Source organism: Haplochromis burtoni, unplaced genomic scaffold (assembly GCF_018398535.1).
Source record: "Haplochromis burtoni strain Fernald_Lab_line unplaced genomic scaffold, NCSU_Asbu1 Contig_122, whole genome shotgun sequence".
Taxonomy (NCBI): domain Eukaryota; kingdom Metazoa; phylum Chordata; class Actinopteri; order Cichliformes; family Cichlidae; genus Haplochromis; species Haplochromis burtoni.
Genome location: NW_024582483.1, coordinates 1,639,567 through 1,664,572, shown reverse-complemented (window position 1 = coordinate 1,664,572; position 25,006 = coordinate 1,639,567). Strand labels below are relative to the sequence as shown.

Below are 25,006 nucleotides of genomic sequence, written 5' to 3'. Positions count from 1 at the left end.
TGTGTGTGTGTGTGTGTGTGTGTGTGTGTGTGTGTGTGTGTGTGTGTGTGTGTGTGTGTGTGTGTACTCTATGTCAGAATAAAATGTTTTTTTCTATTATACAATTCTTAAATTGTATCTGTTTCACTAAATAGCTAGTGCAGGGATAAATATGTAAATGAATCAGAATTTATTTGCCTCTTATTTCATGTTTTATTCATCCTATTTAGCCTCTTACCCTCACAGGCTGCAGCCTCCTGTGACCCTGACTTGGAGAAGCGATTAATAGAATGGATGCATGGGTGCATGGATAACCTTTTTCTTTTTTTTACAGTACAGTTTTGTTATTCATTGTCTCAGCTCACATCTTAGAAATTAGACTTATTTGATGCACTCAACTGGCAGCGAGCAGGTAATTGAACATGACAGCATTTACATAGACATCATTGAATTGTGCACTGGAGACATCAAAAACAACTGAAGCAAACCTAAATACCTGCAGAATTTTGCTTGCTGTGTGTCTGTAGAGGATGACACGACATATATCATTCTGAACAACAAAGTGTTTGATATGATAAAATACACAGAGAAACGTCTCTGTTGCAAAGAAACCAAATGTTAACCAAATAAAGACAGTGGTCAGTGCTGCAGAACCTGATGCCATATTAAGATCCAAAGACCAGATGTCAGTTTGTACTTAAAGTGATTATGCAGGGGACTGTATGCCTTTTCCCCTGTGGAACATGGTCCTGCGCCCTGCTGGACCCTTCTGCCCCTCCTTGGGATGAGGTTGCTTGTTGGTTCTGGGGTACATGGCTGGATGTTCTGGTGTGGACTTTGGCCCGCTCCCTTGGAGGCTGGGTGTGGCTTAGACCTCCTCTTTGTCAGCAGGCTCTGGCAGGTGCGGGATAGTTCTAGGCTGCCTGGGACCCTCAACTCTTCTCTTCTCAGCTTGCACCAGGGTGGCCAGCCTCTGGCAGGGTTGACTGCCCATTGCCTCTGAGACTCTCACCCTTTGGTCGTGGGCATCCCATCTGAGGCCTCAATCCTTCTCCTGCTGGGATGGGTGTGCAGTTGTCACCGAGATGTGTGGCCACAGGTCTAAGGTACTCTTGGGGGCTGCAGATAGCGCAGTTGTCCATCTCTGGTTCCATCTCTGTCTGCTTCTGGCTCATGGGAGGCATTATTGTGGCTTCCCACCCTCATTAGCAATTACATTTGTGACAAAGACACAGGCATTGTAACACACTCTCTCTCTGACACACTCATTAACGCTACAAGAAAATTGTTGATTTATGTATATGTGTATTTTTCATTTTTGTGTGTGCTGCATGTTTGTGTTTTTCTTAAAGGAGCAGCAGTTGGCGATACATTGTGCATTTCCATTTGTACTCTATTCTTTTATTATATTTGCCCCATATTTCCCCACCCCCCGCTTCCTATGAGTGCTACGCGCTCATACTGTACCACATATAATGTAATAACTGAAATACTCAGAAATAGAAATAAATAAATCAACAGATAAAAGATTCACATGAACAAGAGGAGCCTGTAGAGACTCTATGTAGCTGTTCTTGTAAAAGCAAACTGAGTTTAGCACCACAGTGCATTCAGATCACAATTCTGACTGTAAAAGCTGACAGCTAGAGCAACGTCTCTTTTTCAGTGGAAGCTGACGTTAACCGATTAAAGACAGAGATAAACCAAACGTTAGTTGGTCAGTGCTGCAGAACCTGATATCATATTAAAATCCAAAGACCAGATGTCAGTTTGTAGTTAAAGTGATTATGCAGGGGACATTTTGCTGTATGCTGTTAAACGTGTTACCTTAAGTCAGTACTAATGGAGTTAAAACTGAAACATGTAGACAAATCCACATCAGTTTTGTCTCACATGGTCAATTCTTTGTGGATGTCCAAATGAAATGTAAACCTCTGACATGATTATTATTTGTACTTTAAATATTATTTTTACTTTATTTTGAAGAGAGATGACACAAAAACAGGAAGAATGGCATGGAAAATGCTACACTAACGTTTGCAAGTGTTTTTGTTATCGGTGAAACTGAGTTCTTACTTAAAGCCAGCCTGCTTGGTGTGTTTACGTCACTGTATCTCAAAAGGTGATCATGAGTCTCTTCACTCATGGCTGCTGCACATTTTCATTGTGCACAGCAAGACACATGCAGGGCTTCCAGTGTAGTCAATTAAAATTAGCATTGCCACACTGCTCTCGCACAGCCAGGGCTAATAGCCGCGCTGCCTTCTGGTTGACTAATTTTCTGCCTCAGTATTTATCATAATTACTGCAGTTGCTGCTGTGTCATATTTACTCCTAGTAACTAATAAAGCTGTAGAAAACAACTCTTGGGCCTCTGTTCTGACCTTCAGATCAGACCAGTTCAGCGTGTAACTATCATTAGTCAATCAAATAGAATATGCAAGCAACAAAAATAAACAAATAAATAAATAAGGGAGAACAGGAACAGGAAGATATTGTGGCCAACAATAATAAATTCATAGAACTCAATCAAAAAATAGCATTTATGGACAGTGTGTTCAAAACACTTGTTTAACATGCTGAAAACAAAAAGCTCAGTAAAAGCGATGAAATGGATCTGAGGAACATGCTGTTCAGAGCAAATAACAGTGTTGTATACAGTGACACTATATATTTTCACATCATTGCAGGCTGATACAGTCGTTTTGGTAGTTTGGTTTACTTACAAAAGCTTCCAGATTTGACATCGGAGTAGTTCTTGGACTTTATTTGCATGTAAACGTGGGCGTCATTTGCATATGTGAGTACGCACTGATATCCCCATGCTCTTGTTGTTCCTATATCATCATAATAAAGTTGATCCAGGATCAGCATTGCAGCTGACCAATGACATGTCTGACCATTCAGTTACCATTACCAAAAATTTGGCTATTGTTATTAAAAACGAATCGCTAGAAAGATATAAATTTGGCTAACAGCAAACTTACCTTGATAATATGCTTATTATATTGTATAAATGAACTTTGAAAAACACTTGAAAGATGAGATTTTTATATAAACAAAGACAGAAATTTCAGTTTTGGCTCATTTACAGTAGCTGCGTTTGGTCTGTTTAAATCTGTAAGAAAGAGAGTTTAGGTAAACTCACTCAAGCAGTTTGTGCAGCAAATATTTTATAGCCTCACACTGGTGGAGTCACGATGTGCGTCACTGTAATTTCAAGCACATCAGCGCATCAGGATGCACTGCTGTTCAATTCCGTCCTTCAGTGCACATCCACTCTCCAGAAAAGCATATTTCTTGCCATCTTCACCCCACTTATCACTTTATTGGCTACTGTATTTTGAAGCCTTTGAAGCCTTTTTCCAGTCTTATCAAACACCTGAAGCACTTTTGCACCACAAACCACTTTTACCATTTCACGCACATTTGTATAGCGCTTTTATCCTACACATTTTTTATCCGTCCAAAAGCTAATTCCACACCACAATAATACAAATGAGGCTTGAAAGAACTGCAGATCAAACCATAAACCCTCTGATAAGTAGTAGTAACTTCCTATACCACAATTACAAATCTCTGTCACAGAAATTATGTTCATAGATTAGTTATCTTCCAAATCATGTTCTGGTGGTACAGTCAGTGTCCTGAAGAGAACCACGTTAAACTTTGGTGTCATTACAAAAGGATTTTGATAGAGCAACGGTCCCCAACCTTTTTTGCGCCACGGACCGGTTTGTGCCCGACAATATTTTCACGGACCGGCCTTTAAGGTGTCGTGGATAAATACAACAAAATAAAACTAGTACTGGTACCGAAAAAAATAAGATTTATTCATAACACACGTGAAAAGACCCAGGAAAACCGAGTTAACGAGAAAAAAAAAGATAACAAAATAACACTAAAAACCGATAAAAACCCTGAAAACCATACATTTCACACCCGAGTCTCACTCTCACGGCCCGGTACCAAATGACTCACGGACCGGTCCGTGGCCCGGGGGTTGGGGACTGCTGTGATAGAGTTTAAATACATTTATAAACACTGTTTGTAAAATTGCACCCATTCATCCTTTCTCTTCCGCTTATCCTTATCAGGTTTGCTGGAGTTATCATAGGTGAGAGGCAGGGTACACCCTGGACAGGTCACCAGTCTGATGCAGGACTAACACAGAGAGACAGACAACCAGCAACACTCGCAACTCAGTTTAGACTCACCAATTAACACAACGTCATTAACTGCATGTCTGTGGACTGTTGGAGGAAACTGGAGTACCTGGAGAGAACCCATGCAAACTCCACACAGAAGCAAGGTTGGAGTCAAAGTCAGGACCTTCTTGCTGTGAGGGAACAGCACTGACCACAGCACCACCATGCATTTAATATCTTTAGATTTCTGATTTACATAATTTAAAATGTTCTTAAGAAGAAAGCGAAATTCACTTTTTACCCCTCAGTTGCAAAAGGCTGATGGGTTATTGTCATCACCCCGCCAGGCAGGCAGGTGGACAGCATGGACACCCAAGATTGTGAATGAATAACTGGAGAAGGAGGTGATGCGGGGTTTTGAAATTGATACCATATGTGCATCTACTGAAAACCTTGGACAAATTCAAATATCAGTGAACCTTGATCCCGAGGTCGAAGTCAAAGGTCACATTTTCTGAATATCTTGTGAATGCAATAACTGAACATGGAAGTCACCTATGATAAAAATTTATACCACGTGTGCATCCACTAAGACGCTGAGGCGTGGCACTGGCAGCTACCACTATTTTTATTTTTATTTATATAGCACCAGTTCACAACAACTGTTGCCTCGTGGCACTTTGTATTATAACGGATGTGAACAATCCCCAATCAGCAACATTTAGCCACAGTGGCAGCAATGAACTCCCCTTTAACAGGAAGAGACCTCCAGTGGAAGCAGACTCTGATTTTTATGGGAAAAAAATTGTCCAGAGCATACATAAAAATACAAAATATATTTTGTGACAGAACTAGGAAATGTTTGAGTGCCCTGGAAATATTTTAAAAGGACAATTCCAGACATTTAGTTGAGTAACTATAGCCACTAATGTTAATGTTTGGACCACGTTTGACAGTTAGGGTAGGGAAAACTGGTGACAGCAATAATAAAGCTCAAGGCACCTACAGCTCAATGTCTCAACTGTAAAAAAGTCATTCAAATATTATCAGTTTGTGTGTATTATAAATATTAAAAAATGATTATAATGAAAGCCTTTGATTATGTAAGAGTGTTTACGCACAGTGTACTCCTGCTTTAGCTTTTGGGCTCTTAAAATAGATTTAGCCCACTTTCTTCTCATAGACACAGACCTTTTTTTTCTTAAAGCTGCCATGTGAAATATGTCTCGAGGTATTTAATAGAAGCTGAATAAGGGAGACATCTGACACCGTGTGAGATTATAGAAATGAAAATTAGATTTCTCTTAGTGAATCCAACTTAGCCCTGGAAATCGTCAATTTTAGAGGCGACAAAACCCAGTTACACTTCCATCTCAGCAGGGTCTGTGCACCTGCACTCCTTTTATTAGAACCTGTGGGGTTCAGCCCATTACATCAACCTATCTTAAATCAATATGTAGTGCTTCTCTGCGGGATTAGTGCTTAAGTGTAATGGTAAGGCAATTATCCTTCTTTAACTCTGGTCTTGGTCTGCCTGTGATACTCAGACGAAAGACAGACATACACTTGCACCTATAGAATGACTCCTATAAACTCATTTAATGACTCGTTAAATGTTCACATTGTAGATGTCCAGATGGAAACATCAAGAGTTGGATCTTGGACTTAGTTTGACTTATGCAGAAGACGTTATATGTGGTTGTGCAGTTTTTTCATGCCCCACATACATTTTTATGTCATTTTAAGTGTTAGTGTGCTTGTATTGCTTTTCTCTGCTCCACTATTGTTGTTGAATGTGTTTGTATGTTAAACAAAATGAATAAAGTTCACTTGACTTCACATATCAGTGTTTTTATCATTTATTCTTATTTTTAACAATAAAAAAAACAGTGACCACAATGAATTTTAATTTGATAAAGGCAGGAGAGACATACCCATTCATGCTCATGTGTTGGTTCCTCACCCCTCCAGTGGGGACTGCCCACGATCTTAATCTTAATTCATGATCTACTTAATCCGGTCGTTAAGTGATGACGTGACAAATCCTACTTCCGGGCCTAAAGTAGTCTGCGTTTAATATGGCTTTTGTGTTGTTAACATGTTTAATGTTTTGTATTTTCTTCTATTTAAACAGTCTACTAAAACAGTCAGTGATCACTGTTGACCTCCCTCGGCTTTTATTACCGCTAATCATTTATTTAAGCTCAGTTTTTAAAACCTTAGGATGTAACTACAGCCCAGCCCATGCAGCAGTATATGAATGACTAACCTCGTATTGTGGATGGATTATCTCAGTTGTTCTCCTGGCTGAAGTTTGGTCCTTTTACAGCATCCTGCCATGCGATTACATTTGTTCCTGACCACCGAGAACACTCACGTTAACTTTTATCGAGTGGAAAAAAAGTTAGCTTGTTTATATTATGCTAACATAGCTGTGTCGCTAGCGGTCACGTAGCGCATCATTATATACCAGCTAGCCAAACTTCAGTAACCCTACAAACGTCACTGCTGTTTAGTTTTCTGTCTTCATTTATGTTGGAAGTGATAACAAAGCTGTACGTTTTAATTTGTTTCCAAAACCCCGCAGTCAGGACATGCTATATGTATTTAGATAGAAGCTAGCGAGCTAACTTCCTGCTAACTTCTAACTCCGTTAAATGTCATAAATTCCGTTTTCATGGATGCCTGGATGTTAAACTCAATTGTTACACCTGGTAGAGCAGAACGCTGATCATTTTATTAAAGATGAAAGACTTTAGACAGTTTTTCAACTCTCAGTAATGCCATAGTGATCGGTTGATATATGGACCTGCAGCAGAGTTTAGGCCCAGACACGGCTAGTGACGTCAGACTTAACGACCGGATAGGTTGTCACAGAGGCGGGCTCAGTTATAGTTATTAGAGCGCTCTGGCCAGGCTGAACATTTAGAGTCTTTGCATCTGATGCTGTGAAATTCTGATAAGTGTCTCATCTTGTGTTTACATCATGACAAATATAAATTTATATTTTATATTTTTCCCCTCATAAGCTCTACATTACACATATATACCTGCTCAGTGTTTCACATTTCCTGTTGTTCTTTCTAGCATCTGTTTTCCTGGATTTGTTCTGACTGCTTGCCTGGCGTAAAGTCTGCTTTCATCTCACTAGTTCTATCTATAAATCCTGGAATTAAACGCCCTCTTCTCTGAGTCAATCAGATAATATTCTCCTCTTAAAAAAAGGATGTTTCTCTTTACTTCTTTTTGCAAAACCTTTTTCTCAGTTTTGATACTTCTGCAAAGGAACCCCTGAATGTATTAGTCAGTTTAGGTCAGTTTGAAATCTGTTATTTCTGTTTCAAAGACCTGCACACATCTAAACGCTTTGCAGGCAAACACAGATGTGTCAAAAAAAATCACAATAAAGATTTGTGGGTACTGACGTTGTTGTTGTTTTTTTTTATCATTGCTGTTGTTGTTGTTTTTATCATCACACCCTCTCCACATAGTCACCTTTTATGGATAGGGGTGTCCTCCTTTAAGTTCCTCGGCACCCACATATCCGAGGACCTATGCTGGTCCACAAACACATCAGCCCTAGTAAAGAAAGCCCAGCAGCGCCTCCATTTCTTGAGGGTTCTGAGATGGAACAGGCTGCAGACTGAACTCCTAGTGTCCTTCTACTGTGCCACTATCGAGAGTGTGCTGGTGCACGCCATCCCTGTGTGGTACGCTGGTTGCACAACAGCTGACAAGAAGAGACTACAGAGGGTCATCAGAACTGCAGAGAAGGTGATCGGCTGTCCACTCCCCTCCCTGAACTTAATTGCCAGCTCAAGATGTCTCTCCAGAGCCAGGGCAATTATAAAGGACCACCTCCATCCTAACCACCACCTCTTAAACATCCTGCCCTCTGGAAAAAGGCTCAGATCCATCAGGTGCAAAACCAACAGACTAAAGAACAGCTTCTTCCCGTGGGCTGTCAGAACTCTTAATGCAAACTAAGAGTGTGTAAAGACTTCCCCAACACATCCACCCTGACACTGCTGTTGATCATCTATGTGCAATATCTCAGTCTTTCCATGTTCTGTGCAATATTTTTGGCTCATGTGCAATTATTTTGGTCCACACCATGTATATAGTTCCACTCACATATGTATACATATACACTGTTTTTTATTTTATTCTATTTATTTAATTATTTATTTATTTTCCGCCTTTGTTGTATATTGGTTTCTCTTCTTCTTACTTTAGCACCTTTGTGGTTCAGCTACCCAATTTCGCTGTGCAAGAAACTGCACAATGACAATAAAAAGCTCGAAGTCTAAGTCTAAGTTGAACTGTGTGTTTGCATTGCCATATACTGAATATTTGCAGAGAATTTATTAAGATGATTTCACAACATTGTACTGCATATATCACTTTCCTTGTTACTGTTGAAATGGGAGAAGATTAACAACAGTCTCTGCAGTAAGCAGCAAAAACATTTAATTCTGAGCATTGTTGTCTCCGCCTATTTTTCCCAGACAAGGCGTTGTCAAAAACGATTGAAATAGCAGCAGATAATAATGTAATGATATGACCTATGAGCCATAAAAGTAATGCAACATGAAGGGAAATTCAAATTGTTTAACAGAATGACAAAAACTAATTACAATAGAAGAAATTTATTGCGCTTTTGTCCACATGGTACAAACAGTAATTTATTCTACAACATACAAAAGTAACAAGTTGTGTCATTTCTGTGAGTCTTATCACAATACAATTTGCATACACCATCACACTGACATATATTGTATTCGTCTTCTTCTTCATCATCTTTCTCCCTTTAGGCGTCACCACAGTAGATCACCTGCCACCATCTCACCCGATCCTTAGCGGTCTTTTCTGTCACACCAACCCGCTGCGTGTCCTGCTTCAATACGTGCACGAACCTCCTCTTTTTCCTTTCTCTTTTCCTGCTGCTTGGGGGGGAATGTCCATCATAATCACATGTCCAAACCATCTCAACTTTTGCTCTCTCACTGTGAAACCTGAGCTGTCCCTCTGATATATAATCTTCACTCCCAATTAAAATCTTAACATCTTGAACTTTGCCACCTCCTCAGCTTCCTGTCTTCTTGTCAGTGCCACCGTCTCCAAATTATACATCACAGCACGTCTCACAACCAACTTATAAACTGCCTCTTTCCCTCTTGCTGCTGTCCTTCAGTCCTATATCACCCCTGAGACTCAGCTCCACCCACTCCACCTTGCCTGCACTCTCGTCTTTACCTCTCCTGTGCACTGTCCGTCCCTTTTAATGGTTGACCCCAGGTATTTAAACTCCTCTACCTTCAACGTCTCTACTCATTACACCTTCAGTTATCCACCTGTCTCTCTTTCTCATTAGGATACATGTATTCTGTCTTCTACTGAATTTCATTCCTCTTCAGAGCACAACTCCATCCTTTCAGGTACTCCCTCACTGAAGATCACAATGTCATCTGAAGACATGCCTGACCTCATCTGCTAACCTGTCCATCACCACTGCAACCAAGAACGGGCTCAGAGCTGATCCCTGATGTAATTCCACCCCCACCTTGAACCCATCTATCACACTTACTGCACAGCTCATCCCTGTACTCTATCATATATCTCGGTCATTATTTTATTTAAATGTCTTTGAGCTTTATTCAAAGTCTTTAAAGTTTTGCACCTGAGTCATAATACATTTGTGCTAAATAAACCTGCTAAACTACAGTAATATCACAGCTTACTTAACAGTTCAGAAAACTACAAGAAAAAAGAAAGAAATTAAAACAGCCATATATAAGAAGTTGAAACAACAACCTAGAAACCTTGTTTCCCAGTGTTTTCAGTAACACAGCAAAAACAGGGCCAGAGTCCTTTCTCTCAGGTCGGTCTCTCCAGGGGTCATTAGGTAGCCATCCAGATGGTGAATGAGACGAGCAGGACGAGTACAAACGTCAGCGGCGTCACACAGCCTACATACAGCGCAGTGCACACGCCACACAGTGCAGTCAAAAGGGCGCTCAGTCTGCTGAACACGATCTTCCGTATCGTAGTGCAGAACTGGGGGGAAAATGTCAACATTAGGCTGTGATAAATGACAAAGTGTGTGAGATAAATTTAGAAAAGTAGAAGATGTTCTGAAAAGGAAAAGTCTTAATGACAACAATGTGGACACAAAGTAACACTAGATGGAGCTGCTCGCCTCAGGAAATAGTTAAGTTCAAAATAACAAATGCAGCAAAACTTAACACCCCCCCCCCCAAAATAAATAAATAAATAAATAAACATAACCTTTAAAAAGCAAGTCTTTGTTTTAATATAAATCCCTTAAAAGTACTAATAAACCATTTTTACACACTGTTTAGTGAGGTAATTATAAAAAGTCCACCCTATTTGAGGAAAAGTCTAAATTAATGTTTTTCCTTTCTAAAATAACACCTATGTAAAAAATTTATATATAAAATGTCTGGTACAATATATATGGTCCTGGCTGCTTTAATTATATTTCCCATCTGCAATAGATACCAGTAGATTTCTTTCTAATATGGTTTTCAAAATAAAGTGAATAGCAAAATCTACTGTCTTCTATAGGTTTTTTATTTAAAAAAATACTTTGCAAAATTCAATCAAACAAATATTTTGTAGCAGTCTAACTTCCTTAAATGCATTTATTCTGTGTGTAGCAAGGTATTCAAAAATTATGTTTCTACAACAAGAATAGACACGAGGTTTAAACGCAGTGACAAACAACCTATTTAGTCTTGTTTGAAGTCAGACTTGGAAAAAAGTGAACTTCATCCTTTAGTCTTGCTGCTGGGAGGCCTTTCTGTGTGGAGTTTACCTGGTATGTCTGGTAGCTGATGGCCATTCCATATCTGCAGTACATGACGTAGTGTTCACAGTTGTACCACAGCAGGCTGTAGGTGACTGAGCCCAGGAGTTTCTCTGCCCTCCGAGCCACCTCGTCTCCATCTAAGGGAGGCTGTGCGCACACTTTATCCACGTGGTTGATCAGGATCTCGGAGCCATAAGCAAAATCTGCCACAGAGTCCACTCTGACGCTTGCTTCTTTGGTAATGGCCCCCAGGATGAGGCGGTTATTTGTTACCATCTTTGCAATCGCAGATTTGTTTTTGGTGATCGCAGGCAGGATGTCCGGAATGAGATGAGCCACACGATCGTCCCCCAGGTAAATCCCGAAATGTGTGAATAATGTCCTGGGTACCTCAAGCAAGTCGCCGCGCTTGTACAGAGATAAATCATATTTGGGCTTCTCTTCCTTTTTAGAAACTACAAAGAAAAAGCTGAGCAGTTGGTAGAGAAACATGATGGCAGTGTGCAGCACACAGGCTGACACCTGACCGTTTTATTTATAACAGAAATGGGAGGGCCGAGTCTGCCGAGGAGGATTAAAAGTTGCTCAATGTTTTAGTGTGAATTTCACAGGAAAACAAAGGAGCTTTCTTTAATCCCTTTTCTGTGTGGTTGGATTTTGAAATTCAGGCCTATTTGTGGGGTATTAAGGTCAAGCGTCCCCATCAGGAAGGCTAATTGGGCAACAAGTTCAATTCCAATTTAAAGGTCACTGTTATTGAGCCATTACACCCAAAGAAGCACCTTTTGTTAGTTTCTTTGTTGCAGACTAGATCGGCCTCCAAGTGTTCAAACCAGTCTCATTATTATTCAGTGATTTGTTGAATATTAAGAGAAATGCATGGGTGATGCAGGCCTCTTCTTCCACTGGCATTCATGTGGCGATGTAAGAAGAGTCAGATTCACACGAGGCAAACATGTAAAAATGCATTGTTTATTAAACAACTGTCATATTCATAACCTTTATTTACATACATCAACATTATTATTGATTTAGTCCAATGTTAGCAAAAATAACTCACTGTATTCTTCTAATAAAGAAATCAGTTTAGTCCCCATATTTTGAGAGTAAAATAAGAAACTAATGATGCAGTAACAACATAATGCATCAAACACTGTTGGCCAGTGAAATCAAAGAACTGTGACAAAGCATGAAGCTGGAGTTCAGTGTTCAGGGAGGTTTTGCCAAGTAAAAGTTCATCTTCTTTATTGGCTTCTTGCCTTGAGCTCTTTTAACCAGCCATCCAGAGAGTGAAGGGAATCAGAATTGTGGGTAATGTAGTTAAAGGTGCCATACCAAAGTAAACAACAGAGATAATTCCAAGCAGCCCGGAAACGATAACAGTGCGCTGGTCCCTGATGATTGATTTTAGGACCTCACAGAACTGCGGAGGGAAGAAAACAGGGAAAAAAAAGTTATTTATCATTGTAGCATTTCTTAAAAGTCTCGGCATACTTTAGACATGGCCCCAGGCAATTCGGGATGTTTACCTGCTCTGTTTGCTGGCTCCTTGCTGCTCCGTACCTGCAGTACGTCACGAAGTGTTCACAGTTACTCCACAGTAAACTGTACGGAAAGGCTCCTATGAGTTTTTCAGCTCTCTTGGCGACGGTGTCGTCGGGCAGAGGTGGCGTCTTCATCATCTTATCAGCATGGTTCACGAGGATGCTGGCGCCATACGCGAAGTCCTCCAGCGTGTCTACGCGCACCGTGGCACACCTGTATATGCAGCCGAGGATGAGCCTCTCGTTTGTGATGACAGAGCTGATGAGCTTGTCGTTGCTCGTGAGCACGGGGAGGATGTCTGGAATCAGGTGGGCTACTTTGTTGTCGCCTAAATAGATGCCGAAGTGAGTGAAGAGGGATCTGGGAACCTCTAGCACGTCTCCCCTGCGAAGGGGTGGCGATGGAGTGCGTCGCTCAGCGCGCTCCCGCTGCCGGCTTTCTAACCAGCTGGACTCAAAGAGTTTGAACTTGAAAAGAAGGGAGACCTTCTCCACCAAGAATGTCAGCAGCTGCAGCATCGTGAACATATGCGGAGGAAGTACACCAGAGTGCGTGTGTGGAATGGCCTTTTTATCCTTCCTCGCACGAGGAGGAGAAAGACCGTCCAGAAAATCCCAAGGGCACGATTGGCCAGGAGTAACTTTGCGCACGTGCGCATTCTTCGTAGTTCGTCTCTTTAGCATCTTGCCTTTAGTTGTTTTCTGCGGTGCACAGATGCGCAATTGTTTTCCGCTAAACCGCTTTAATCTGTCTCACTGAGCGCAAAACGAACTCGTGTGAAATATTAGTTCAACGAGGAACGGCAGAGTACGTCTGCGTTCAGACTGCAGATTTGAAATGTTAAACAAGATGAACTCATCATAATATGCATCAAAGGTTTTTGAATACACTGTAAGTTAAGGGAAGTCCTCTTTCACAGAGGCTGTATAAACTCTATAAACTCTATTCATAACAACTGTACTGCTCTGATAGCCACTTGTGCTCCAGCCTTTATTATGTTTAAAAGTGGAGGAGACAAACAAAAGCAAAGTTATAACTACAAAGGAAAATCTCTTTTTAAGTTGTGTTTTTCTGTATTTTGCATCATGTCAGCAAAGCCTTTTTATTTATTTATTTACTTAGTAAATGACAGATTTCTGGATATTCAGTATCAATACGTTTTTAAAAGCACAAGCTTAAGAAAAAGAACATTTGCATGAACAAAATCATTCAGTCACATACATGTGGCCAATTTAAAATCAACAGTTAACCTAATATCCATGTATTTGAACTGTGAGAGGAAGCTGTACTACGTGGAAAGAACCCATGCAGATGTGGGTTCAACCACATCTGCATGGGTTTCAAAGCCAGGGGTGTCTTGCTGTCAGGAGATGGTTCTAACCAGCTTACCACTTTGCTCCAACTGAGTTTGCTCCAACTGCTCCAACTGAGTTCGATGGTGTTAGATACCTGTACATAAAACAACTAGAATAATATAAAAGAGTATTTAAAAAAAATAAAGTTAAATGAAAACTTTGTTCTCATTGGAGCTTTTTTCTGTCAAGCTAATTATTGTCATGCAAACAGTTTTTTTTATTTGTGATTTCAAATTGGACAATTAAGCTGATTATCACCCAAACAGTCATTTCTGGGCCGTGGATTTTGTTGACTCACAATCCGTCCTTTTCCATCATCAATCCAGGATCAGTCTACCAAAATAAGTTGGATGGCCTACACTTTCCCAGAGGAACCATATGATGAGATTACCTTAATCCTTCAGGCTTCACTTACCCAGAAAATACTTTGAGAAACACAACAGCTTGTTTCGTTTTGTGCTTGTCTTTGGATCATTTGTTGCACATTTGTCTGCTGACCTCGATTCTGCAAAATCCTTTCAGAAAAGGATAAATCGTTGCTGGTATTTGACTGTGTCTGTGAGAAAGCCGGTTTAATGAGGTGTGTGTTTGATTAATGACCATAAAAAGCAATAAGCTATACAGCTCACTATAAAACTTGAGTTACACTCATAAATTATAAGCAAAGATGAGGATCAAAGTCTCATATCAATATTTGTGCTGGAGGTGTCCTAATTTAAGCTATGATTATGATTAATTAAGATTAATCACTTTAATTTCAGCGTAAATTAGTATTAGTAAGACATGTTTGTCTTTTATTATTAGTATTATTATTGGATAGATGAAGTCTAAAAATGCCAATATCTGCTTATGGGAAAACCTACAATGTGTAGGTATTGCATCTAGACCTAAAGGTAAAGTGATTCTCTGATTTATAATTCAGTGTCTAAAACAATATTTACAATGAGAGTTCATTAAAAACCCTAATTGTGATGAATGAAGGACCCAAGTAAAAAGCAATGGGTTGCAATCAGTTGAAAAACTGATATCAGTCTCTCACGGCAACAATGGTTGTTAGCAGTAGCAAACAACGAGATATTTGGCTCTTAGCTGGGGGTTATTTCTCTGTGTAGCTGACATCTAATGTCGAAAAAACATCAACGGGCAACACGTAGCACGCACAGCTGTGAATTCACCTGTGGATGATAATGAAGAAGAAGCCACTTTCAGCTGCTCCCCACAGTGGGTGACTCCAAATTTTTGATTTTGTAGCGATTTGCACCAGAGGCTCTTTCTGACACAATCCCAAAAGGGATTTGTGTCTCCAGCTGGAACCAGCGACCTTTTGCTTGCCAAGTAAATGCTCTAGATGAAGTAATGTTTCATAAAAACTGCTTCGTGGTCCAGTTTTAAGGAAATCATGAGTAATGTTAGGCTATTCAGGACTTTGTGTCTGATGAGTGCGAGGGCCACAAACAGTGCACAGAACATTGTTATTGTTATGCATTCCACAAAGGTTCGATCTGATGTATTTCTTATTAACACATGAATGTGCATATACAGCAGACAAACACAGGTAGTTGCATTATTAACATAAAAAGTTTATTTCCACAAAAACACGCCAGCAAAACCAAATAAAGTCTGTGTGACTTACGCTGACTACAATTCTGCTACATTACATCCTGATATTAGAAGAATTACTGATGATGATAATGTACTTTTTACTCATTAGTTTGTGATATGTGGACAACAAAGTGTCAATGTCCCCGCATGTGTTACTGCAGATCACACCACCTTCAGCTGAGGCGACTTAACGTGACCGCAGGTTGAACCCGAATGTGGCCAAACCGCAAACCTTTGCCCTCCATCCTGGGGAGATTTACGCCACAGTCAAACAGCTCCAGAATTATAGTTGTGACCGCTGAAGCATCCAAACAAGGCTCTTTAAATTTAATTCCTGGTCAGACGACCTGTGAACTATGCTGACTTTGTTTTTCAGCTTTGGTGCTTAAGTTGATTACTGACATAAGGACGTATTTTCCTAAGATGTGGAATGTGGATGTTTTCATTTTAAAGAAAACTGCATTTATTCTGCATAATATTCTTGTGACCTATTTCCAGAGTATGCACAGTCTTTGTAAAGAAAACTAAAAATTTGCTTTTTTGGTTGCTTTGCATCCTGATAACGCGCGAACAGTGTAAGAATGTCAGTCGGGCATGAGCATGTGAACACATCGACAATGGCCCAAAACACATCTAAACATCCTGAACCCGGTGTTTAGAGAGCGTGCCTGTGTCTTCATGGCACTTAGAGAAAGAAAGAGGCACTTTCCATCTGGTGTCTCTAGAAAGTTCAGCAAAAGTTCAACGCTGTTTAGGTTAATGGGCCTGGCAGTTCATTCTCAGGTCAGCGAGGCTTTATATCCATCCTGGGCTTGTTTTTTTTCCACATAATAAAACCTGGTCACACAAAGGTAGTCAAGGTTTATCATTTAATGTCAACATGGGGCCCACAGATCAACCATTATTAAGCTATATTAAGTCACATGTATCTTTACTGTTTGTTCTGTTGTGATAACAAGAGGTGTGTTTGCTCACAGCACCTTGCAGAGATGGCCACAGAAAAAACTATTTTCAGCAGCTACACCTTTTTAAAACTACACAGCATCTTTGGAAGGATCTGTTTACTTAGTTGTGCCAGTTTATTTGATTTTTCCACCATACTGCAATATTATAGCAGTGAAGTCTGCAAACAATTTGCAGTAGAATTAAAAGTCAATTCTTTCATAAAAAAGACAGCAGAGGTACTTTCAAACTCATCTGCCTCACGAGAGCATGTTTCCTGTAACTGTGACTCAAACAAGCAGAGCAGCATGAAACTGGAGCCTTGTGATGAGCTCAATTGGTGCTTTTACTGGGATACACACACAAAATTGCATTAGTGCCTGCATTTTTACCTGTAGTTTAGTTTAACCCCTTAGCAGTCCTATTAGTCCCCTAAACCATCCAATGTCCCGTGGGCGGTACGTCCGACTGCTAACAGTTTAATGCTAACTGTATTGTCTCGCAGTCTGTTGGTGGGGGTTAGCTTAACCCTCCACGGCATGATCCATCCAACTGATCCTTAAAATTTAATTTTTAAAAAAAAATGAATGGCAGAAGACTATTCAGTAAAATGAGGCACAGAAGAGAGTTTGACCTTTGACCCGGGGATGAAGCAATCCTTCAAGGAGCCAAATCCGGATTGGACGTAATGTCAGCTGCTGTTAAGACTAGTGTCTCCTTTATCTCTTTAAATTGAAAAAAACATATTAAAAATATGCATGTACAGAAATTTTTTTAAAAAAAATATTAAAGTATTTAAAGAAGTAAGACACACTTTAATTTAATTTATTTACCAAAACAGCATTGTTGTAGGTCATTTCCTACAACATTATGCAGTTGCATTACAATAATGTTTGGTTTCTAAACTCTGGTCCTTGAAACTGCTTGTTTTAGGTTTTTGGTGCTTCTCTGCCCCCACAGCACTTGATGTAAGTGATTTAATACCCACCTGATCATTTGACGTATATGAGCAGGGATTACAGTCAGAGCATTGTGTGATGGCATATATTAGCTGATTTGTTGACTGATTTGTCAACAGGGGAGGATGGGCCCATGTCTCCTCTTCGGGCTGTGCCCGGCCGGGCCCCATGGACTAAGGCCCGGCCACCAGACGCTCGCCCTCGGGCACCCTCCCTGGGCCTGGCTCCAGGGCGGGGCCCCGGTAACCCTATCCCGGGCAGGGTAAACTGTTCCCTCGATATCCTTTTCATAAGGGTCTTCTGAATCGCTCTTTGTCTGGTCCCTCACCCAGGACCAATTTGCCATGGGAGACCCTACCAGGGGGCAAAAGCCCCCAGACAACATAGCCCCTGGGATCCCTGGGACACACAAACCCCTCCACCACGATAAGGTAGCGATTCAAGGAGGAGCTGTTATTTCCCAACACCATAATAAAGGTCAAAAGCCATCTGGGTCTGTGGACACTGTGGAGTAAATCTGACTATGTGTTCATGTATTGTCTTATGGGTATTAAACAACTAAGTACTATTGGTAAATGCAATAAAAATGTAAATTCCCTCAGAAACACAGTATTGTCTAAAAAATTTAATCTGCTAACACCCACCCTGCATGCAGATTAAATGTGCATTGATGATGAGATTACTTCAGATGGACTGAATGGGACTATATGTCCCTCTAAAATAAAGCAACTTTATAAAATGTTTTAAAATGGATTCATCCACAACAAAGCTGTTGTTAGTTACACTGATGTGTCCATGACATTGGAATTAGCCACTGACAAAGAGTGCTGCAGTTACTCATTAATCATATCTGAGCTTTCTTTGACCACACGCAACAGTTTGGGGTTTTTCTTTGCTCTTTCACGTTGGTCTGTATTTGCTTCAGTTTGGCTCCAGCTCAGACAACAATAACGCAGCAGCACATGTGCTCCTTATAAATTAAGCCTGTAACTTAGCTGCTTTGTTTTCCTAGAAAAGTAGATTTTTCCTGCAGAATTAAGGAAGAGGATCGTTAGTGTTCCCCTGCATACATACAGACTGCAAAGTCCACAGGGATTATTCCACTATGATTATTTCCAATAGCATTTTGTTCACAGACACTTTGTAACAGAAACTTGTTTTCATGAAACTTCAGTAAGGCAAAGCTTACTTTGGTGCACTTCAGTGCTGCTTATGTAGCTTATTTTCAAAGATTTAGATAGTTCTGAAAATGGTGTTAGAGTTGTCTGTTCTCGCTCAACAACAACAAAAAATAACCATTTAAAAGTCAGTTCACTGCATCAGTTTGGTGGTGTGTTTGGTGTCCTGTGTATACAGTATGTGTCTTGTGGGGTCTATTGTGATTCCACAGCCACTAGTGGTTGGTTTTACATGCCCGTGCAGTCAACTTTCAAAATAAAAGTTTCAAAGTATCACAGCCTGCCCTGTTATTGTAAAACAGTTTATCTAGTAAACATATTTTAGCGACATTATAAGGCTTGGTGGATTCACTACAGAAAGGTTTTAAAGGCTTTACAAGTAGGCTGCCCGTTGTAGTTATGATGAAGGCCTTTCCTGATTTATACCATGACCATATCATCACATGTCAGAAACCACAGATAACTACTTTGCTAGGGTTGGGGGACCCTTGTTAGGATAGTAAAGAATAGTAATAATTTTAATCGGCTGACTGAGAATCAAAGTGATCATTAAATAAAATTACTGTTGTAGGGAGAAAAGTCTCATTCATGCAAGTGTAAATTAAGCAAGCCAGAATAATTTATTAATGTGTAATTTTGGTTATTGTCAGTATGGACACTTAACACTATCTTTTGTGTTGTTAATAATTGTCATTTTTAATCAGTCTAAAATATAAAATCCAGTTTTTGTTCACAGGAACATATTATGGCATTTTTACAAGGATTGCTTGTTGTTTGTTTTATCAAGCAAAGATTAAGAAAGGTAAATAAACTATGTTACAATCTGAACTCTTGGCTAGAACGAGCTCAATTACGCTGGTTTCCAAATTCAATAATACTGTCAGGTCTTAAAGTGCAAGATGAGTCACGATTTCTTCAAACTTGCTGACAGCCTTACCATCACCAGAGTTTACAAAGACGTACAGTACATGGCGATCTCATACAAGTGTCCTTTACCACAGCTATGAGTTTCAGACCGCGTCAGCTCCTGGCAATGATGGCTGGTGGACATTTGAGTCACAGGATTTTCACAACAAAGTGAGTGGGATTGTTTACCTATGAACCCCTTATCAAAGTCTGGACTGAGGACCTTGTTCAGATAAATAACCAACAGAGTCGAGCTGCTCTTCATTCTCCAACGAGACGAAACCACAACTGGCGGCCAAAGAAACATGGCTCCATCACTTCTTACAACAGCAGGGGGACTTTTATTACTTTTCTCTTTCTCGTCAGCAGTAAGTCACTGAGCACTGTTGCACTTTTGCTGATGTAGTTTTATTGAGCATAAAAATTGTATTGATTGTTCCTTTTTTGTGCAGCAAATCCGAGGAGACAACATACAAGAATGCAGGCTCAATGATGGCTTTGTAAGTGCGCAGCTTTAAGTCAAAGCTTTAAATGTTCTTTCGGGATGGATTATATTTCTATAAAAGCACACTATCGTAAAGAGTTTTGTTTGTTTTGTTGACATGCTCCATCTGTGTTTAGGGAAAATACTGTCCAACCACATGTGGAGTTGCTGATTACATGCAAACATATACAGAAACGGTGGACCGGGATTTGGACAGCTTGCTAAGGGAACTGGAAACAATTGCCAATTTGACTCGAGGGGCTGAAGAAACAATTACCTACATGAAAGATACAGCTGCGGCACATCAAAAGAGCTCTGACCCGGGTAACGCAGTTATTTTGTGACATCTAATCATCTTAACACTTACATTGATGCGATCAGGTTGAGCAGCATATTGATGCGAAATCGAGAATACGGTCAAACCGGCTCATTTTTTCCATTTCAGACGTGCATTTCAAAAAGTCAACAAGTATCCTGGATGATGTTGTTCGGTTTCAGAAGACCATAACTGCTCAAGAACAGCAAATATTGTAAGTTACCTTACCAAAAGTTCAATTTATACTCTTATAACAGTTAGTTACTCCACTGCATTTGGTTACAATGCTCATCTGTTGATTGATTTTTTTTAAATCAACAACATATAAATGATTCTTTTTGTTAATATAATGTGTTGTTGCTGAATAAACATGAACTTCTGTCAGGTTCTCAATGTGCAAAACACAAAACTCTAAAGGAAGCTTGAAACTGAATCTCTATACATAGCAGCATCAGTGTCCACCTATTCCCACAGTTCAATGCACTCAGGAGACATTTGTTACCCACCCTATGTCCCTAAAAATCTTTGATCTTATACGTTATATTAGATCTTTGTATAAGTTTGGGTTCATACTCAGGATTCATCTCAGCTTTTTATCTATGTATAAAACCAAGGTACATGTCATAGACTGTAATCCTCCCTTCCAGTGAACTTCAGAACGTAATCTCCACCAATGACAGAAGAATGGCAGACTTGAAACAGCTCTCGAATCAGCTGCAGCAGAAATGCAATGAGCCCTGCAGAGACACAGTTGAGATCCAACCCACCACAGGAACAGGTAAAAAAAAGAAGAAGAAACAGACCTCTAGGTCCGTTTCACAACAAGTTTCTCAATCTTGTCTCATCCAAACAACATTTGTTCTCTTTCAGCGTTTAGTCACAAGCTAAATCAATATGCTGCTTCAGAGCAGAGCAAACATTTATCCTAGATGTAATGTCCTGTGACCTTTTCTAGTGGATGTGATTACATAATTATTTACCCAACTTAGAAAATATTCAGGTTTTTGTGTTTCATAATAGGCTGCTCATTTTTTAAAATGCGTTTTTCTAATCAGACTGCCAGGACGTTGCAAACAAGGGCGCCACCACCAGCGGTCTTTACTATGTGAAGCCAATAAAATCAACGGAGCAGTTCCTGGTCTATTGTGAGATTGACAGCTTTGGACGTGGCTTCACAGTAATTCAAAGGGTACGTATCATCTGAGGCCATAATTATCTTGATCTTACACTAAGTGATTCCTGTGTATTTCTTTTGGGATGGAAATGAATAATAAGAGTCAGACAAAAGTCACGTACACGTGAAACCTAAGAGTAACCAAAAATCGAGGCTTTGGCTTTAAAAACAAGTCCTCTTCTGTGTCATTAGCATTTCTTTGGACCGTCCCTTTGACTTGAGAAATCACGACAGTGATTCAATAACAGAAATCATAAAATGAAACGTTTATGATCTATTTTAATTAATCTCTAAATTTATGTAAAATTAAATATTCACTACAATTTTCATTAAGCCATGAAGGCATTAAATCATTAATGTTTTGTTAACTAAGTGGAGAAACCACCCAATAAACTGATGAATCTGATCACGCCTTCCTGCCTACAGAGACGTGATGGCAGTCTGGACTTCCACAAGAACTGGGTCCAGTACAAGGAGGGCTTCGGTTATCTCTCACCAGATGACACCACAGAGTTCTGGTTAGGTAACGAGAAGATTCACGCGCTCACTACCAGCACCAATTTCCCCACTGTGCTCAGGATAGAGCTTGTCGACTGGGACGGCAACAAAAGGTACACACACACGATAACAGATTATGTAAGAAAGGGACTTGTGGACAAGGCAAACATGACCGCTCTAGTAGCGATGTTAGCTTAGAAGAAGAAAAGAGATGATTCAACAATTGTTACCAAAAACTAACTTTAGATCCACAATTCTCGGTGGCCGTATTTCTCCAGGTATGCCGACTATAACATGTTCAGAGTGGGACCAGAGATCGACATGTACCGGATGACCTACGGTTTCTACTTTGGTGGAGATGCAGGAGATGCATTTGATGGTTTTGACTTTGGAGAGGACCCCAGCGACAAGTTCTACACAGCACACAATGGCATGCAGTTCAGCACCTTTGACAAGGACAACGACAAGTACGACGGAAACTGTGCTCAGCAGGATGGCTCTGGCTGGTGGATGAACAGATGTCATGCTGCACATTTGAATGGAAAATACTACCAGGGTAAAACCCTCCTGGCTAAGAGCAGCCATAGTTAGCATAAACAGAGACAAATGCACTAATTAATGTGAGGTCTAAACTGTTTGCATTATCTTTATGCAGGTGGCAGGTACACTGAAAAGGATGCTGGTGAATATGGCTTCGACAATGGCATCATTTGGGTCACGTGGCACAACCGCTGGTACTCCCTGAAAGAGACCACCATGAAACTCATTCCCCTCAGCCGCATCACAACAGGAGGACAGCAGGCTGGGGTCAAACAGTTTGGTGGACTTGGAGATGTTTAAAAAAAGGGACCAGGTTTTTGTTATGCTCTCACTAACAGCCCTGAAAACTCCTTAGACTAAATAAAATGCCTCCATAGAAACTTACTGACTTTTTGTTTTTCTGTAATGTCTCCAGAATATCTGAGTTCCTTTTTCCTCTTCACTGTTTTTCACATCTTTAAATAAAGCTCTTTGCTTCTCTAGAAATGGGTGGTCAATATTTATATGGATCAAGTTGTTGTCAGCTCAGATATACATTAATGTAAAGTCAGTTTGGCTAGCTGCTGAATTATAAAACCAACAAAAAATATGTTTAAATGAAACAAAAATCTGTCTTAAGGTATAATGAACAGTCAGTTATATACACCTGTGTGTGAAGACATGCCCTGACATAAATGCCACCTTAAATACTTATGTTGTGTCCACTTTATTTGCTGTAATAAACCCCACAAACTGAATGCCACATCAAAGCCCTCTTACAGAACTTATTGCCAACTGAGTTTACTCTAAAAGCAACAAAACACGGAAACTAGGCCATGATTTTTTCTCTTTCATAAAATGAGCAGTTGTAAAATATCAGCATTGCCAGCGACCATCAAAGCACAACACCAAAAAGCTGGAAACACTTCAGTACGAGTACATAAAGGGTTCTTCAGAGAATATCTTCATTACAGAAATGAAACGTAAGGTAGGAGCTTAATAAGCATGCCCCTTATTCCTTCAACCTTTTTATTATCGAAGAATTCATTCAATTTGCTGTCAGCGTTAATGTCGTTAGAATAACATTAACGCCATAACCGCATTAACACGTCAAATCTCCATATTTGCCCCCCGCCCCCCTCCAGATCTCCATCTCCATCTTTGCCCCCCTGGACACAATCAACGAGTTAACGCCATTTTAACGAGATTAACGCTGACAGCAGGGGCGTGCTGGGTGTTTATATATATATATATATATATATATATTATATATATTAATATATATATATATATATATATATATATATATATATAAAAACACACCCAGCACGCCCCTGCGGGCGGTTTATCCTTCAAGCTCGGGTCCTCTACCAGAGGCCTGGGAGCTTGAGGGTCCTGCGCAGTATCTTAGCTGTTCCCAGGACTGCGCTCTTCTGGACAGAGATCTCCGATGTTATTCCCGGGATCTGCTGGAGCCACTCGCCTAGCTTGGGAGTCACCGCACCTAGTGCTCCGATTACCACGGGGACCACCGTTACCTTCACCCTCCACATCCTCTCGAGCTCTTCTCTGAGCCCTTGGTATTTCTCCAGCTTCTCGTGTTCCTTCTTCCTGATATTGCTGTCATTGGGAACCGCTACATCGATCACTACGGCCGTCTTCTTCTGTTTGTCTACCACCACTATGTCCGGTTGGTTAGCCACCACCATTTTGTCCGTCTGTATCTGGAAGTCCCACAGGATCTTAGCTCGGTCATTCTCCACCACCCTTGGGGGCATCTCCCATTTTGACCTCGGGACTTCCAGGTTATACTCGGCACAGATGTTCCTGTACACTATGCCGGCCACTTGGTTTGGCGTTCCATGTATGCCTTGCCTGCTAGCATCTTGCACCCTGCTGTTATGTGCTGGATTGTCTCTGGGGCATCTTTACACAGCCTGCACCTGGGGTCTTGCCTGGTGTGATAGACCCCAGCCTCTATGGATCTTGTACTCAGAGCTTGTTCTTGTGCTGCCATGATTAGTGCCTCTGTGCTGTCTTTCAGTCCAGCTTTGTCCAGCCACTGGTAGGATTTCTGGATATCAGCCACCTCCTCTATCTGCCGGTGGTACATACCGTGCAGGGGCCTGTCCTTCCATGATGGTTCCTCGTCTCCCTCCTCTTTCTTGGGTTTCTGCTGCCTGAGGTATTCACTGAGCACTAGGTCAGTTGGGGCCATCTTCCCAATGTATTCTTGGATGTTCTTGTCTCATCCTGGACTGTGGTGCTGACACTCACCAGTCCCCGGCCCCCTTCCTTCCGCTTAGCGTACAGCCTCAGGGTGCTGGACTTGGGGTGAAACCCTCCATGCATGGTAAGGAGCTTTCTTGTCTTTATGTCAGTGGCTTCTATCTCCTCCTTTGGCCAGCCTATTACCCCAGCAGGGTACCTGATCACGGGCAGGGCGTACGTGTTGATGGCCCGGATCTTGTTCTTACCATTCAGCTGACTCCTCAGGACTTGCCTGACCCTCTGCAGGTACTTGGTGGTTGCAGCCTTTCTAGCGGCCTCTTCATGGTTCCCATTTTGC

At 40.7% G+C, this 25,006-nt stretch overlaps 3 protein-coding genes across 3 annotated transcripts; 1 reads left to right on the top strand and 2 right to left on the bottom strand.

The window, feature by feature from the left end:
- Positions 1-8,719: 8,719 nt before the first annotated feature.
- Positions 8,720-11,453, bottom strand: si:dkey-30k22.5 (lecithin retinol acyltransferase family protein). The gene is made up of 2 exons (XM_005929335.2): positions 10,966-11,453; positions 8,720-10,184 (listed from the first exon to the last, which is right to left on the bottom strand). The coding sequence occupies exons 1-2, from the start codon at positions 11,449-11,451 to the stop codon at positions 10,029-10,031; spliced, it is 642 nt and encodes a 213-aa protein (XP_005929397.1). The 5' UTR covers positions 11,452-11,453; the 3' UTR covers positions 8,720-10,028.
- A 477-nt stretch (positions 11,454-11,930) lies between these two features.
- lrata (lecithin retinol acyltransferase a) lies at positions 11,931-13,228 on the bottom strand. Its single transcript, XM_005929239.3, has 2 exons — positions 12,489-13,228; positions 11,931-12,382 (listed from the first exon to the last, which is right to left on the bottom strand). The coding sequence occupies exons 1-2, from the start codon at positions 13,185-13,187 to the stop codon at positions 12,230-12,232; spliced, it is 852 nt and encodes a 283-aa protein (XP_005929301.1). The 5' UTR covers positions 13,188-13,228; the 3' UTR covers positions 11,931-12,229.
- Positions 13,229-19,634: 6,406 nt separating this feature from the next.
- On the top strand, positions 19,635-22,944 carry fgg (fibrinogen gamma chain). The gene is made up of 9 exons (XM_005929240.2): positions 19,635-19,814; positions 19,899-19,946; positions 20,068-20,254; positions 20,376-20,460; positions 20,894-21,024; positions 21,302-21,435; positions 21,847-22,031; positions 22,197-22,474; positions 22,574-22,944. The coding sequence occupies exons 1-9, from the start codon at positions 19,752-19,754 to the stop codon at positions 22,756-22,758; spliced, it is 1,296 nt and encodes a 431-aa protein (XP_005929302.1). The 5' UTR covers positions 19,635-19,751; the 3' UTR covers positions 22,759-22,944.
- Positions 22,945-25,006: the final 2,062 nt, after the last annotated feature.

What these genes read in the sequence shown, in the direction of transcription:
- si:dkey-30k22.5 (XM_005929335.2), bottom strand. Translation starts at nt 11,451, where the DNA reads ATGTTTCTCTACCAACTGCTCAGCTTTTTCTTTGTAGTTTCTAAAAAG. An exon ending in TCAGCTACCAGACATACCAG is followed by an intron (nt 10,185 to 10,965) that starts GTAAACTCCACA and finishes TTTTCCCCCCAG; the next exon opens with TTCTGCACTACGATACGGAA.
- lrata (XM_005929239.3), bottom strand. Translation starts at nt 13,187, where the DNA reads ATGCTAAAGAGACGAACTACGAAGAATGCGCACGTGCGCAAAGTTACT. An exon ending in GGAGCCAGCAAACAGAGCAG is followed by an intron (nt 12,383 to 12,488) that starts GTAAACATCCCG and finishes TTCCCTCCGCAG; the next exon opens with TTCTGTGAGGTCCTAAAATC.
- fgg (XM_005929240.2), top strand. Translation starts at nt 19,752, where the DNA reads ATGGCTCCATCACTTCTTACAACAGCAGGGGGACTTTTATTACTTTTC. An exon ending in GACTGGGACGGCAACAAAAG is followed by an intron (nt 22,032 to 22,196) that starts GTACACACACAC and finishes GTATTTCTCCAG; the next exon opens with GTATGCCGACTATAACATGT. An exon ending in GAATGGAAAATACTACCAGG is followed by an intron (nt 22,475 to 22,573) that starts GTAAAACCCTCC and finishes ATCTTTATGCAG; the next exon opens with GTGGCAGGTACACTGAAAAG.